Source organism: Rhineura floridana, chromosome 3, assembly GCF_030035675.1.
Source record: "Rhineura floridana isolate rRhiFlo1 chromosome 3, rRhiFlo1.hap2, whole genome shotgun sequence".
NCBI classification, from domain to species: Eukaryota; Metazoa; Chordata; class Lepidosauria; order Squamata; family Rhineuridae; genus Rhineura; species Rhineura floridana.
In genome coordinates this window covers 100,272,685-100,286,151 of record NC_084482.1, presented here as the reverse complement: position 1 = coordinate 100,286,151, position 13,467 = coordinate 100,272,685, and the positions used below count along the sequence as shown (strand labels likewise).

General features: G+C 40.9%; 1 protein-coding gene across 8 annotated transcripts in view; it reads right to left on the bottom strand.

Annotated features, from left to right (window-relative positions):
- The window catches only part of RAPGEF6 (Rap guanine nucleotide exchange factor 6), a 258,948-nt gene that overhangs the window by 94,651 nt on the left and 150,830 nt on the right, over nucleotides 1-13,467 (bottom strand). For all 8 annotated transcript variants that reach the window (XM_061617079.1, XM_061617074.1, XM_061617075.1 and 5 more), the window contains one exon: nucleotides 5,236-5,367. In XM_061617079.1, coding sequence (XP_061473063.1) covers nucleotides 5,236-5,367 — 132 coding nt within the window. The remainder of the gene's footprint in view (nucleotides 1-5,235; nucleotides 5,368-13,467) is intronic.

Genomic DNA, 13,467 nt, shown 5'->3' with positions numbered 1-13,467 from the left:
CCTTAGGGGACATTAATTATTAACTTATAGCAGATCAATGATGCAAATAACTTCCAAGATGTATTTAGACTCAGACTAAACAGAAATGAAATAATTCAGTTGCTTTTTATAGCATCCAGCTTATATGAAAGGAATTGTGTGACCTACTCCACAATATTAACTCTAAAGTAATGTGCGTAACAAAGCTTAGGCAGGAACAAGTGTTTTGGAGCAACGAAGTGGCTGGGAGGACATAATCCTTCCTACACCTGCTTTCCCACCCCACCCACTTTTCCTTCAATATTGGCTGGATTGTGTCCAAACTAACAGTGGAAACCCTGAATTAATTTATGGAAGACTCATGTTCTGTAGGATATTATCTTACCACCTGGTTTTATGCCAGATTTCAGTAGACTTGCTGCTAGGAAAGTGTGCATAGGACTTCAGCCTTAGGTTTGTTATCATGCACTTTGACCTTGGCAACTCCTTTATTATCAGAAAAAATAAAAATAGAGCACATCCCAAAGACCTTAGAAGAAACAAAAAGTGGTGGGCAATTTGTTGCTCACCTATTGAAAACTCTGATTCAAAGAGTCTGGTCATTTTCTGTCCACCACAGGAATCTCTATAGGTTATGCAACACGTGGCTGGAAATATTCCAGGACATATTCCAAACTATTCTATAGCTTAGAAATGCAAAGCTCATGTCTATGAATTTGAAGTATTTTATTCACCTGTGCAAACCGTTCTGTTGCTGCTGTTATTTTTAGCTCACAAAAAAACACATCTCTTCTACAATCTCTTTCCCACACTGCTTCCTCCGCTTACAAACTTTCTGGAGCTGACAGCCTGGCCGGGTGGTGGAAGTGGTGGGGTAGTTTTGTTGGACTTACTGCATGGCCAGAAGCTATATGCAGGTGGCTTTCTACATAGTTCACTGTAAAGCACTTGTTCTGAATTCACACAGAGAGAATTAAGCAGGAACGGATATGGGAACATAGGAAACTGCCTTATACATAGTTAAACCATTAGTCCATCTAGCTCAACACTGTTTGCGCTGACTGGCATCAGCTCTCCAAGGTTTAAAACAGGAGTCTTTTCCAGCTCAAATTGGAGATGCTACAGACCAAATCTGAGACCTTTTGCATACAAAGCTTGTATTTTACCACTGAGGTATAGCCCTTCTGCTAAATATAGTTGTCTGACTTTATAACTGCCATATTCTTCCCTCTACTCATGTGATCCAAATCCTTCCGGCTTGGGACTTCATGGCCTCCATGATGACCATGGGGTTGTCTCAAGTTGTCACTGGCCCGACGCATAGGGTAGGGCACACCCTCGACTTGGTTTTTGCTCCAAATGGAGGAAGGGGTGGTCTGGAGATAGGGGGTGTGAATGTCACCCCATTGTCATGGTCAGATCACTTCCTGGTGAAGTTTAGACTTATGCCTCTGATCCTCCCCTGCAGGGGTGGTGGACAGATTAAGATGATCCACCCCAGAGACTAATGGAATCCACAGGATTCCTGAATGCCCTGGGGGAGTTCCTGGTAGAGCAGGTGAGACTGTTGAAGCCCTTGTCACGCTCTGGAACAGCGAGGCGCATCGGGCTCTTGACACGATTGCCCCTGAGCGCCCACTCCAGCATTGTGGAGCCCAGTTTGTACCTTGGTACACCAGTGAGCTAAGGAAATGAAACAGGTTGGATGACAACTAGAGCGCAAGTGGCAAAAGACGTGCTGTGAGGCTGATCGGGCACGAGTAAAACATCATAATCGTGCCTACTGTGTGGCGGTGAGGGTGGCGAAGAAGGCCCACTTCTCTGCCTCCATCGCATCCTCAAGTAGCTGTCCAGTGGAGCTTTTCCGTATTCTCAGGAGCCTGTTGACATCAACTCCAGGAAATGGAGGCCCACTTCAGAGGCCCACTGTGAATTGTTTGCAAGGCACTTCGAGGGTAAAGTTGCTCGCCTCCGTAGCAGTCTTGATGCCCCATCCACATCTACTGTAGTCCCCAATGAGCTGTCCAGTGCAAGCTCTGCTGCAACTTCTTGGGAACGGTTTCAGTTGATGCGGCCTGATGACGTAGACAAGGTGCTTGCGATGATGCGGCCAGCAACATGTTCTCTTGACCCTTGCCCTTCTTGGCTTATTAAAGCTTGCTGAGGGGGCTTGACCGAGTGGATCCAGGGTGTGGTCAATGCATCACTGTGGGAGCGAGTGGTTCCAGCTGCCTTGAAAGAGGTGGTGATCCGACCACTCCTGAAAAAGCCCACCCTGGACCCATTGGTTTGTGACAACTACCAACCGGTTGCAAATACCCCCTTTCTTAGGGAAGGTGATTGAGAGGGTTGTGGCGCAGCAATTGCAAGTACTTTTGGATGAAACAGATTATCTTGACCCATCCCAGTCTGGGTTCAGGCCTGGTTATGGGACTGAATTGACCTTGGTTGCCCTGATGGATGACCTTTATTGGGAAAAGGACAAAGGAAGTGTGCCCTGTTATTCTTACTTGATCTCTCAGCGGCTTTTGATACCATTGACCATGGTATCCTTCTGGGCCAACTTGGTGAGATGGGTATTGGAGGAACTGTTTTACAGTGGTTCCGATCCTATCTCCAGGGTTGCTCTCAGAGAATAGCATTGGGTGACTGTTTCTTGGGCCCTTGGCAGTTGTGCTGTGGGGTGCCTCAGGGTACCAACATGTTCCCCATGCTGTTTAACATTTATATGAAGCCCTTGGGAGTGGTCATCAGGAGATTTGGGGCAAGGTGTCAGTGGTATGCTGACGATACCCAGCTCTATTTCTCCATAACATCTGAATCGGGAGAGGCTGTGCAAGCCCTGGACCGGTGCCTGGACTCGGTGGTGGGCTGGATGAGGGCCAATAAACTCAGTCTGAATCCTAGCAAGATGGAGGCACTGTGGGCTGGTGGTTCCCGAGTTCGGATGATTGGCCGGTTGCCTGCTTTGAATGGGGTCGTACTCCCTCTGAAAGAGCAGATTCGTAGTCTGGGGGTGCTCCTGGATCATTCTTTGTCACTAGAGGCCCAGGTGACCTCCATGGTTTTACCAGATTCGGCTGATAAGACAGCTGTGGCCGTTTCTGGACCGGGGTAGTCTTACCACTGTTGTCCATGCACTGATAACCTCCAGGTTGGATTACTGTAATGCACTCTATGTGGGGCTGCCCTTGAGGTTGGTCCTTGCAGCTGGTGCAAAATGCGGCGGCGAGACTGCTCATTGGGGCAGGGTATCGCCAACATGTCACCCCGCTGCTGAAAGAATTGCACTGGCTGCCCATTTGCTACCAGGCCAAGTTCAAGGTTCTAGTTTTGGTGTACAAAGCCCTATACAGCTCAGGACCAGGATACCCCTTATATACCAAGTCGGTTACTGTGCTCTGCAGGTGAGGGCCTCCTGCAGATACCATTTTATCAGGAGGTCCGTTCTGCACAACATAGGAAACAGACCTTTAGTGTGGTGGCACCTACCCTGTGGAATTTCCTCCCCTTAAATATTAGGCAGGCGCCATCTCTGTTATCTTTTCGGCGCCTATTGAAGACTTTCCTCTTTCAACAAGCCTTTCAAGTTAAGACCTATCCCAGTCTGCATCTGTGTTGGAATTGCTTTTAATATGTTTTTTTTAAAAAAACGTTTTTCCCTTAACAATATGTTTTAACCCTTTTTATTTTAAAAAATGTGTTTTTAAAACTTTTTTAAAGAATGTTTTTAAAGTTGTTTTGTTTTAATGTATTTTAAGGTCTGTTTTTATGATGTTTTAAAGTGTTTTTACTGCTTTTGTTTGCCACCCTGGGTTCCTGCTGGGAGGAAGAGCAGGATATAAATTAAATACATAAATAAATCCTTAACAGTTTTTGTACTACCAGCTCTTTAGTGAGAAATAGCTTTCTGTATAAAACAGCCTTGTGTACAAAAGAAGGCTCAGGAGTTCAGCAGGGTTCATGCCATTCTTTCCCTGAGCAATGTGGACACCTGAAACTCTGTACAAAAAATTGTGCAAAAACCCCTAACAAAATGAAAGAAAGTTGACCTACGTCAAACTAGAAAAACATACTTAAGTCTATTTCTATTGTTTAAGCAGTGTTTCCTTGCTATAGTGCAAACAGCCCATGACTAATTAAATGAAGCTTTAATGGACCTAATATAAAATATAAAGGGTTGTATCCAACTAAGTTAGAGTAGACCCACTGATGTTAACGGACCTGCTAGTCATGTCCACTTATTTCAATGGGTCTACTCTGAGCCTAATGTTAGATGCAACCCAAAATCTTCCCAATCTATTATTGTCAATTTCATCACTTTCATGCTAAAAAAACATGCTAGAGTTAGTTTTCACCTCAGAATACACAATAATTGTTTGCAATTTAAGAAGAGCTAATCAGTTCAAATGAAATTCTTTCTAATCTGCCATTTGCTTCAGCTGGCCCCAACAGACACATACTGGTAAGAGTACAAAGCTGTCCTTCTCAATTGCTGCTGAGCAGTGGTGAATATTCACTGGTTTCTGCCCACCTCACCAGCCACTTCTGATCATATCTCAGTCAATACATTTGTGTCTTTAAGCATCACATCGAAAGAAATCTCCCTTTGGCTATAGTAGCTACCTGTCACCTGAATAACTACAGACTATCACCAAGCACTGATAGTAGGCTCAGAAACAAAACAATGATAATTATGACTTTATCAAGGTATATTTTCTGCTGAGTGTGCTTCACATAACTGTGATGAACATACAATTTCTGAACTTCTGAGTGTAAAAAAAATCACAATTCTCTATTTTTGTTAGAGTGTTGGACTACGACCTGGGACACAAGGGTTCGAATCCCTACACAGCCATGAAGCTCACTGGGTGACCTTGGGCCAGTCACTGCCTCTCAGCCTCAGAGGAAGGCAATGGTAAAACCACCTCTGAATACCACTTAGCATGAAAACCCTATTCACAGGGTCGCCATAAGTCGGAATCGACTTGAAGGCAGCCCATTTCATTTTCAAGAATTTAACTTTAAGCAAACTAGACCATTATTTTCCAAATGAAACTCGCAATATTCCTCTGATCATATTTGACTAAAAGTATTATTTTGTTCATTTTGTTGCTAAATTTTAAAAGTGTATGAAAGGCAGCAGCGACACTTGATAACAACAATCCTACATTTCTGCTAGCATGTAGCATTTCAACTATTTAGGACTGCCCCCTTTTTTAAAACAATTTTTTTAAAGATAGATTTCATACTTACCTGGTAGATGTCAGATAAACTGCTACTCCCAGAATCACTAGCAATGCTGCAACCAGACTGGCTTGAAGAAACATGCGTCACCTGTGGATGTTGACCATCTGTGAGATGCATCTTGGTAAGGTCTGCTGGAAGCTGGAAGCAAAAATAGAAGGGAAGGGATGCTAAATAAGTTTTCACATTTGACCTGTATTTAACTTGGTGTAAGCTAATACTGACTGAAAAAATAAAATAATAGGTTGACAATATTTAAACCAAATTTTAAAAAAACCCTACTCACATATCAAGCTTCAATGAGTTTAGTAATACAGCTTACACTCCAACTGTATTTATGTAAGAATTGCACTGCAATTAGTTACTAAACTAAGTTCAAGGTGTTGGTTCTGGGGTACAAAGCCCAATACTGCTTGGAACCAGAATATCGAAAGATCACCTCACCCTCTATATACCCAATTAGTCAGTGTGCTCTGAGGTAAGGTAATTGTTTTTATATAGTGGAATTGTTTTTTACATACAAAGATGTCTTTATTAATGTTTTTACTGTGAAATTGCCTTGAGATATTTTATGGGAACAGATTCATAAATGGAATCAAACAATAACAAGTAATAAGCTACACTTGATCTTAGCCAAAAGGCCACAAAGCATCAGATTTTATTATGGTAATGTATTCTGAATGCACCTCTTTTGCAGTTGTTTTACTTTTTTTATTATATGTATGGCCTGATTGGTCAATGAGCAATTAATTGAATTGAGTTGAATAAGTAATAAATAAAATAATACATTTTACTGTTTATGTATTGTAACCCACCCTGGGGTCATTGTCAAAGGAGCTAAGGTTTTCATAGGATTGCAACCTCAATGATAAATCATTCCCCTAACTGAAAGTTAAATATGAGCTGCAAATTCTACTTCACAGAACCAATTTCAGTCCTAACACATCCATCTTCCATTGAAATCAATGAAATTACACTCTTGAAATTCAGTTTGTATAGAATCAGGCTCAAATGAACTAATTCAGTTTAATTATACCAATAAATATTCTACACTCTTCTTTTCAGTATATTGTGGGGACAAAGTTTGTCACACACCCCTTCACATGGAGCCCTTGAATCCTCTGTAGCACTCAAAAAGGGAAACCATAAACAGAAAATACTATCATTCATTTCCAGGAATTACATCAATGCATTACCTGGAGTCAAACCAAATAAACAAATAAACTGAATGTTCCTTTTTCAGGTGTTCCCTTGCTAAATTTTAAGAAAGCTTTAAATCTATAGTATACTACCATTTTGATATTCACTTACTTTCTCTTTGCCGTAGTCTTCTACTTCAAAACATTTTACAAACTTGACCTTATAAGTATTCATGGAAGCACTACCGTTCATAAGGTAAGTCATGAGAGTATCTGTGTGATGAGCCACTTTCAATTCCTGTGCTATGACAGCCATTGACAATTTTGCACCAGTTCAAATAGGTCTAACAGAATTATGACAGGGAGGGAACATGGCCAGTTTTGGTCCTCCAAACACCACCTGAAGGTCATTAAGAGCGGTCTTGCATTTAATATGGGGATGGGGTTGTGGATCAGTATTAAAGCAATGTGTTGTTCAGGTCCCACATTTAAACCTAAGCACCTCCAGTTTCCAATTAAAGGAGATAATCTAATAGAGCTGGGAAAGACTTCTTCCTGAGGACTTAAAGTTCTGCTGCAATTGGAGTAGACAAAAGTGGGCAAGACAGACAAATGGTATGAGACAGCTTTGTAAGTTCATTGCCAATGAACCATGGATTTTATTATGGGGTTGATGACAACTGTGGCAGGTCTCCATGGCTCTGACAAACTCTCAAGCTTAGTATGCCATTTCAACTACAGAAGTACAGGCAATACCATTTCTGCCACCAAAGCTAAAGTGGCCTCATAGGAACCAACTCTCAAGTCAATTAATAGATGGAAAATAACAAAAATACTTCAGTAGCATCCACTCCCACATACACTCTCTTTGCAACTACATTCAGAAACATCTATTACTATCATATTATACAACAATTATTAATACAATTTGATTATGGTAATACAGAATTGTTAACAATAACTATAAGGGAGGAATCCCTACCTCAAATGTTCTCTGAAATTCAATCTGAGTAATAAAATATTTAGTTCATCAGCAAAGTGTTCTGCATGACAGCTATTAAGAGAATGTGTGCATTTGTGCCTCTGTTCCAAATGTTGTAACGCTGTTCATAAGAACTGTAGCAGGAAAAAAAGACTCTCTTCAGTGGAAAGATTTAAAGTGCACCTTGAGTTAACTCCATTTTAGCTCATTTCAAAATAACCTACAGAAATCCTTGTTTCTTTTTAAAAAGAAGAATGTATAACTGTGAACAGAGACATTGCACTAGGACTGAGAATCTGCAAGTTGTATTTTTCTGAACACCTGCTAAAGAACAGCAGATGCGAATTAGTGAAAGTGTTCCAAGGACATTAGGAAGTTTCCAAATTTGGATAGTAGTTTCAAAAGCCAGCTAACAACAGATTGGCCAGAATGTCAGACTACTTAAATTAAAGAAGAAAGCAGGCAAGGAGAGGGGGAAAAACAATCCCCTGGCTGAGAATTAATTGGCTTTCTGTCAGCACATTGGATGAGGACCTGGCATATACTTGCATGATCTCTTTATGTAATCACAAAATCAGCTCCAAAATAAGACAACCTACACATACCAAGTCCTAGGTATTCTATTTGATGTGTGTTTTAAAAAAAATACTGAACGTAGAAGCACGTAGTTTATGTAGCTGTAGAATCATGCTGGGATGCATGAACATACATGTCTGCCATTTTAGAATATTGAAGGTAAGCAGACATAAATGCCCATTAGCCAACATTCTCATATAGTCAACATAATAAATATATGCATGATACATCTGTCCATATTTTATCCTACCTTGTGCCTGTAAAAGGCTTTCAAGACAGCTTGCAAAATAAAACATTAAAAGCAAGAATAACAACACAAATCTACAATTATGCACTGGCCATTGAGACAAAAGAAACTTGGATATTAAGTATGGGGAGGAGGGAAGAACAAACTTTTAATCTAGTACAAAAATGTGTGGCCAATTATTCTGGGGAGTTTCACAACCCTGAGAAGCCCAGCGAAGGCCCTGTCCTTGATAGCCATACCCTTCACCTCTGAAGGCACTGACATTTGAAGGAGGGGCTCCAAATACCTAAACAATTTGGAGGTTCACTGGAAGTAGGCAATACCAATATCCCAGACTATTTAGAGCAAGGGTGGGAAACCTGTGCTCTCTAGATGCTGTTGGACTGTAACTCCTAGCATCCCTGACCACTGTCCATACTTGACCGGGAGTTTAGAGTTTAAAAACATCTGGAGAGCCGTAGGTTCCCCACTCCTGATGAAATGAAAATGGACTGCCTTCAAGTCGATTCCGATTTATGAATAGGGTTTTCATGGTGAAAGGTATTCAGAGGGGGTTTACCATTGCCTTCCTCTGAGGCTGAGAGGCAGTGACTGGCCCAAGGTCACCCAGTGAGCTTCATGGCTGTGTGGGGATTCGAACCCTGGTCTCCCAGGTCGCAGTCCAACACCTTAACCACAAACCAATAGCCAGTACAGATGTTTAAATCACCAGAGAAATATACTAGTGTATCTAATTTCAATCAGTTCCTAGTCTTCATAGGCAACCCCATGCATCATTCTAACCAGGATATTATCATGACACAGTTAACTGCAGCAAGTAGTATCTATCAGAGTTGGCGAAATTTGCCATGGATGTTATTTGGGCATCCATCTGCAAGATTTTATCTACAAGTTAATGTGGTGAACTGGATTCTTCGACAGACTTTAAGAACTGACCAAATCTCATTTGCATGGTCAACTATATCACTCACCAATACCAGCACCATCTTGTGTGCTATGACACCGTATATCCTCTATTTTAAATCAAAATAAAATGAAATTTGGATGCAGTATACATTTACGGGGTTTTTAAAAGTGGACTTTATATTTTTGATTGAGAGAATAAGAAGTAGATACCACTGTAGGCAGAGCTACATTTCCCTCAAGCTAGGCTCGGTAATTTAAGCTTAGTTTACAACACACAACTACTCTTCTCTTTATAAAGTGAAAGAATTCAGATCATAATAGATTCTACTAGAAAGCATATTTGTCCCTCCTGTTTATAAAAGAGTAGTTGGCAACATCCATGCTAGGCCATGTGGTACCAAATAGATTGAGCATAGCATGGAAAGAATGAATGAGCTACTGTGAGTTATTACATTTAAGAAAACAGACTAATGAATCTCCAGAGCTGAACTGAGGTTCATACACACACAAAAACCTATTTGAGACTAGTGACCTTTGTACTGCCTGCCACTTTTAACATCTCTTAAAAACATAAGTCTCCATCTCTATTTTCTATACAGCGTTATTTATTATCCATACATAATGAGTTGCCTTTCACAGTTCACTATGCTGAACCACATCAGTATGATGATTGTAACATGATTGTAAGTTACGAAAATGAACTGTAGGATAAGGTTTGAGCCATGTTTAGTAAAATATAGCATATTTATTCAACTGTGAATATCTCAGAAGAGAGATTGTGTGAACCAAGGAGATGTTTTGCAGGAGCATATTTACCCTCTCCCGGGTACCTTATTTGTCTCAAAAAGTCTTCTTACAATCATTCTTCCAATACAATTATTTGTTCAGCTGATCAGACAGTGAAATATGTTCAGCCACTGCCTTCCCTGCTACTACAAACCTTACAAATCCTACTGTCCATTGCTTTCCCCAAAGCTGAATTTACAGCAGGAACACTGTTTCGTTTTTATAAACCTTATACTGCATACAAAGCAGAAAGTGAGTAAAAGCTAATAACAAATCTGGGCAAAGTGAATTTCTATGATGAAAAGCTATTTTACTTTTCTTGATTCTATGCCACATCCAAATGGACCTAATTTAAACAACTTCTCAACTTGGCTGTATCTCATCCACTTTATGCTCAGTCTGAAATACCATCTCCAACTCCTACCTAATTCTTTTCTAGTTTTTCTGCCCTAATCATTACAAATCCTGAAATTACTCAAGAGTACAATGCCAGCTCTTAACTCTCTAAATTAGCTCTGCACTGGGCTACTTCCCAGTCATGTTTCTTTGGAATGTTTTTTAGGCTCCAGACTACCTTTGTCCAAGATACTAATCCTTTTCAAGAATATTTAGTTCCACTTTACCACTATGGGTTCATAATGAGACAACTGCTACATATATACAAAGTGTTCAGAACTATACTCGGGGGTGGGAGAACCTATGGAAGGTGATGAATAAATAAAAAAAATTGAACATGAACATTCATAGACTAGAGGCTACCTTGGATTGACCTAGAAGAAGGTAGCCATATATCCATGTACTAATATAATAGTCATACAAAAATATACGGACTATATATTTAACAAGTAAAAAGGCAGATTAGAATCAGACAAGTGACAGTGCTAAAGGTGACAGATTTCCCAAAAGATCCACATTCTTTCATTTCAAAACATCAAATCACCTCTACTGACCTTTTTAACAAGAGGAAATTAAAATGCAAGAGACCATGAAAATGTGCTACTGTGCTGACTGCCTGCATGCATAAAGAGTCAAGGCACTCAATGACGTTACTCCCAAAGCCACCTAATTATACTCTCTAGCCTAAATAGCTTTTCCTATCACTGCAAATACTGTATTAACAAAAGTATGCTATACCACCAGTTAAGCTATTTACCTTTATATGCTAGCTAAAAAATACACCTGTTGTTAGAAAGGCTGTGCTCATGGCACAGGACCTCTGATTTGCAGCACAAAGCTTGAATATTAGCAGTCTGACAGCAGTCTGTAAATTTGTTTTTCTGAGAGTGGCACAAGTGGTCCTTAAGAAAGGAAAGCTGTCATCATATCCCATGTTAATCTAGGCTGACAGCTGAAGCACGAGAGTGCAGGGAAACTAGGGGCAAGAGGACAATTATACAGCCATGAGAGTAGCTGTATACTACAGTAGGGCCCTGCTCATATGGTAGGTTCCATTCCAGACCGCCGCCGTAAAGCGGAATCTGCTGTAAAGCGGAACGCATTGACTAACATTGTCTAAAATGGTGCCTGACGCCCAAAAAACGCCGTAAAAATGGAACAAGAGCCATAGGAGCAGGGCCTTTCTGCAATTGACAACCGCTGTCGGTGGAACGCTGGAAAGCAGAGCGCCGTAGGAGCAGGGCCCTACTGTATAGCCGGCATGGATTTTTCACATTCCGCAATGTTAAATTGAAAATACCCCCCATGACATTCTGATCCTTCCCATGAGCGCATTTCAAAACAAAACCTTACAAAACTTATAGTCCTGAACTCAGAAAAGCTTGCTTAACAACCCTCCAACTGTTCATGACAATACACAAAACAGTCAGAGAGAATAGAGAGTTGAAAGTGTAAAAGGAGAGATTAAAAAAAACAGACGACTTTTGGACTTTTTTCTGTTAAGAGTTCTCATAATTTGTTGAAATTAATTAAAAATGAGCCATATTCACAGAATACTTGTAATCCTATTACTGACCTTGCCCAACACTCTGACCTTCAGCTTCTGCAGTTTAAAAGTTAAATATGCCTATCTGATTTTTAATTAATTTTAAGAATTTAGCATTGAAGTCCATGGTAAGCCCGGGAATGCTCAGTAAGAACCGTCAGTGTTCCAAAAGCCAGACTCACAGCTGCTGGGCTTGGCTAATCAAGGGGCCAAATCCACACCAGACTTTATTTCAATTGAGACAACTCTCAGCACCCTTCACTAACTACACCTCCCAGGATTCTCTGGGGGAAGCCATGACTGTCTAAAGTGGAATAAAGGTCTGGTGTGGATGTGGCCAGAGACAGCATTGGTTTAAATTTGGGTGGGAGACTACATGTGCCTGCTGTAGAATAAAAACATGGGGGAAAGCCTGAAAAAGAATGATACTGTTCACAGTGTCTTCCTTTCGGAAAGGAAAGGGGCTTCCCCTCTGCCCAATACCCACCCATCGAATCTCCTCCTCTCCCCCTCATCCCCTTCCTGCCCTCCTCCTGCCCTCCCTGCTTCTTTCCCAGGTCAGTTTCATCTATCCTAAGCATGATTGCACAGGAGTAAATCCCAATGAACTCAATAAGCATGCAAATTATCAAACCTGCCCTCCTCCACCCCTCCCCGCCTGCTCCCCTCCCCCTCCTCCCCTCTGCCCCTCCCCTACCCCTGCCCTTCCTTCTCCTCCCCTCTCCATCCCGTGGTCAGTTTTACCTATCCTAAGCATGACTGCAGGAGAGTACATCCCACTGAACTCAATAAGCATGCATTTGATCAATCCATTCTCAGCAAACTTTTGCCATATCTTACCTCCCAGATTAAAAAGCATGCTATCAAATTCTTCCAAGCTACACAACAAGTGGATTGGACTATGAAAGACCAACCCAAATTGTGTTTGCATTTTTACAAATTTGTAGAGCAGTACAATATCTCAGAGAGGAAGTTAGGTCTCCTGCTTCCCAGAGCTGCCCAATTTCCCTGCTTTTTAAAGTCTGATAGAAGTATCTGTTGGCTATAGCTAAGTTCTTAAACAGCAAGGTTTTTTGCCTATTAGTGAATATACAGTACAGCTCATTTCAGAATGGCAAAAAGCAAATTTGCATCAAATGATACAATTATTAATTCATTTATTTATCTCATTTATGAATCAATTCTATGAAGGAATAGGCAATATTATGAATTGCTGAACAGTCTAGTGAAGGCAGTAAGGAGGTTTTGTATAATTTTTTTAAAAATGCAATAATGTGTACGGAGACCACAATGAACATCAGCAAAGTATATGACATTTTAGGCCCTCTTGAACCAGTAGGGTTGCTGAGGACCTCAAGGGCTGTTTAGAAATATTTGTAAAAAAAATTCTTTAGCAAATCTGAATCACTTCTTATTTCATTAAATCCTCAACAATTAGTGGTAGAGCATCTACCTTGCATGCAGAAGGTCCCAGGTTCAATCCCCAGCATTTCCAGGTAGGGCTGGGAGAGACTCCTGCCTGAAACCCTGCAGAGCCACTGCCAGACAGTATAGACAATACTGAGCTAGAGGGACCAATGGTCTGTCTCAGTATAAGTCAGTTTTCTATATTCCTATGCCCTTGGTGTTTCATCTCTCCCCACCCCTACCCTTTTCAAAATTG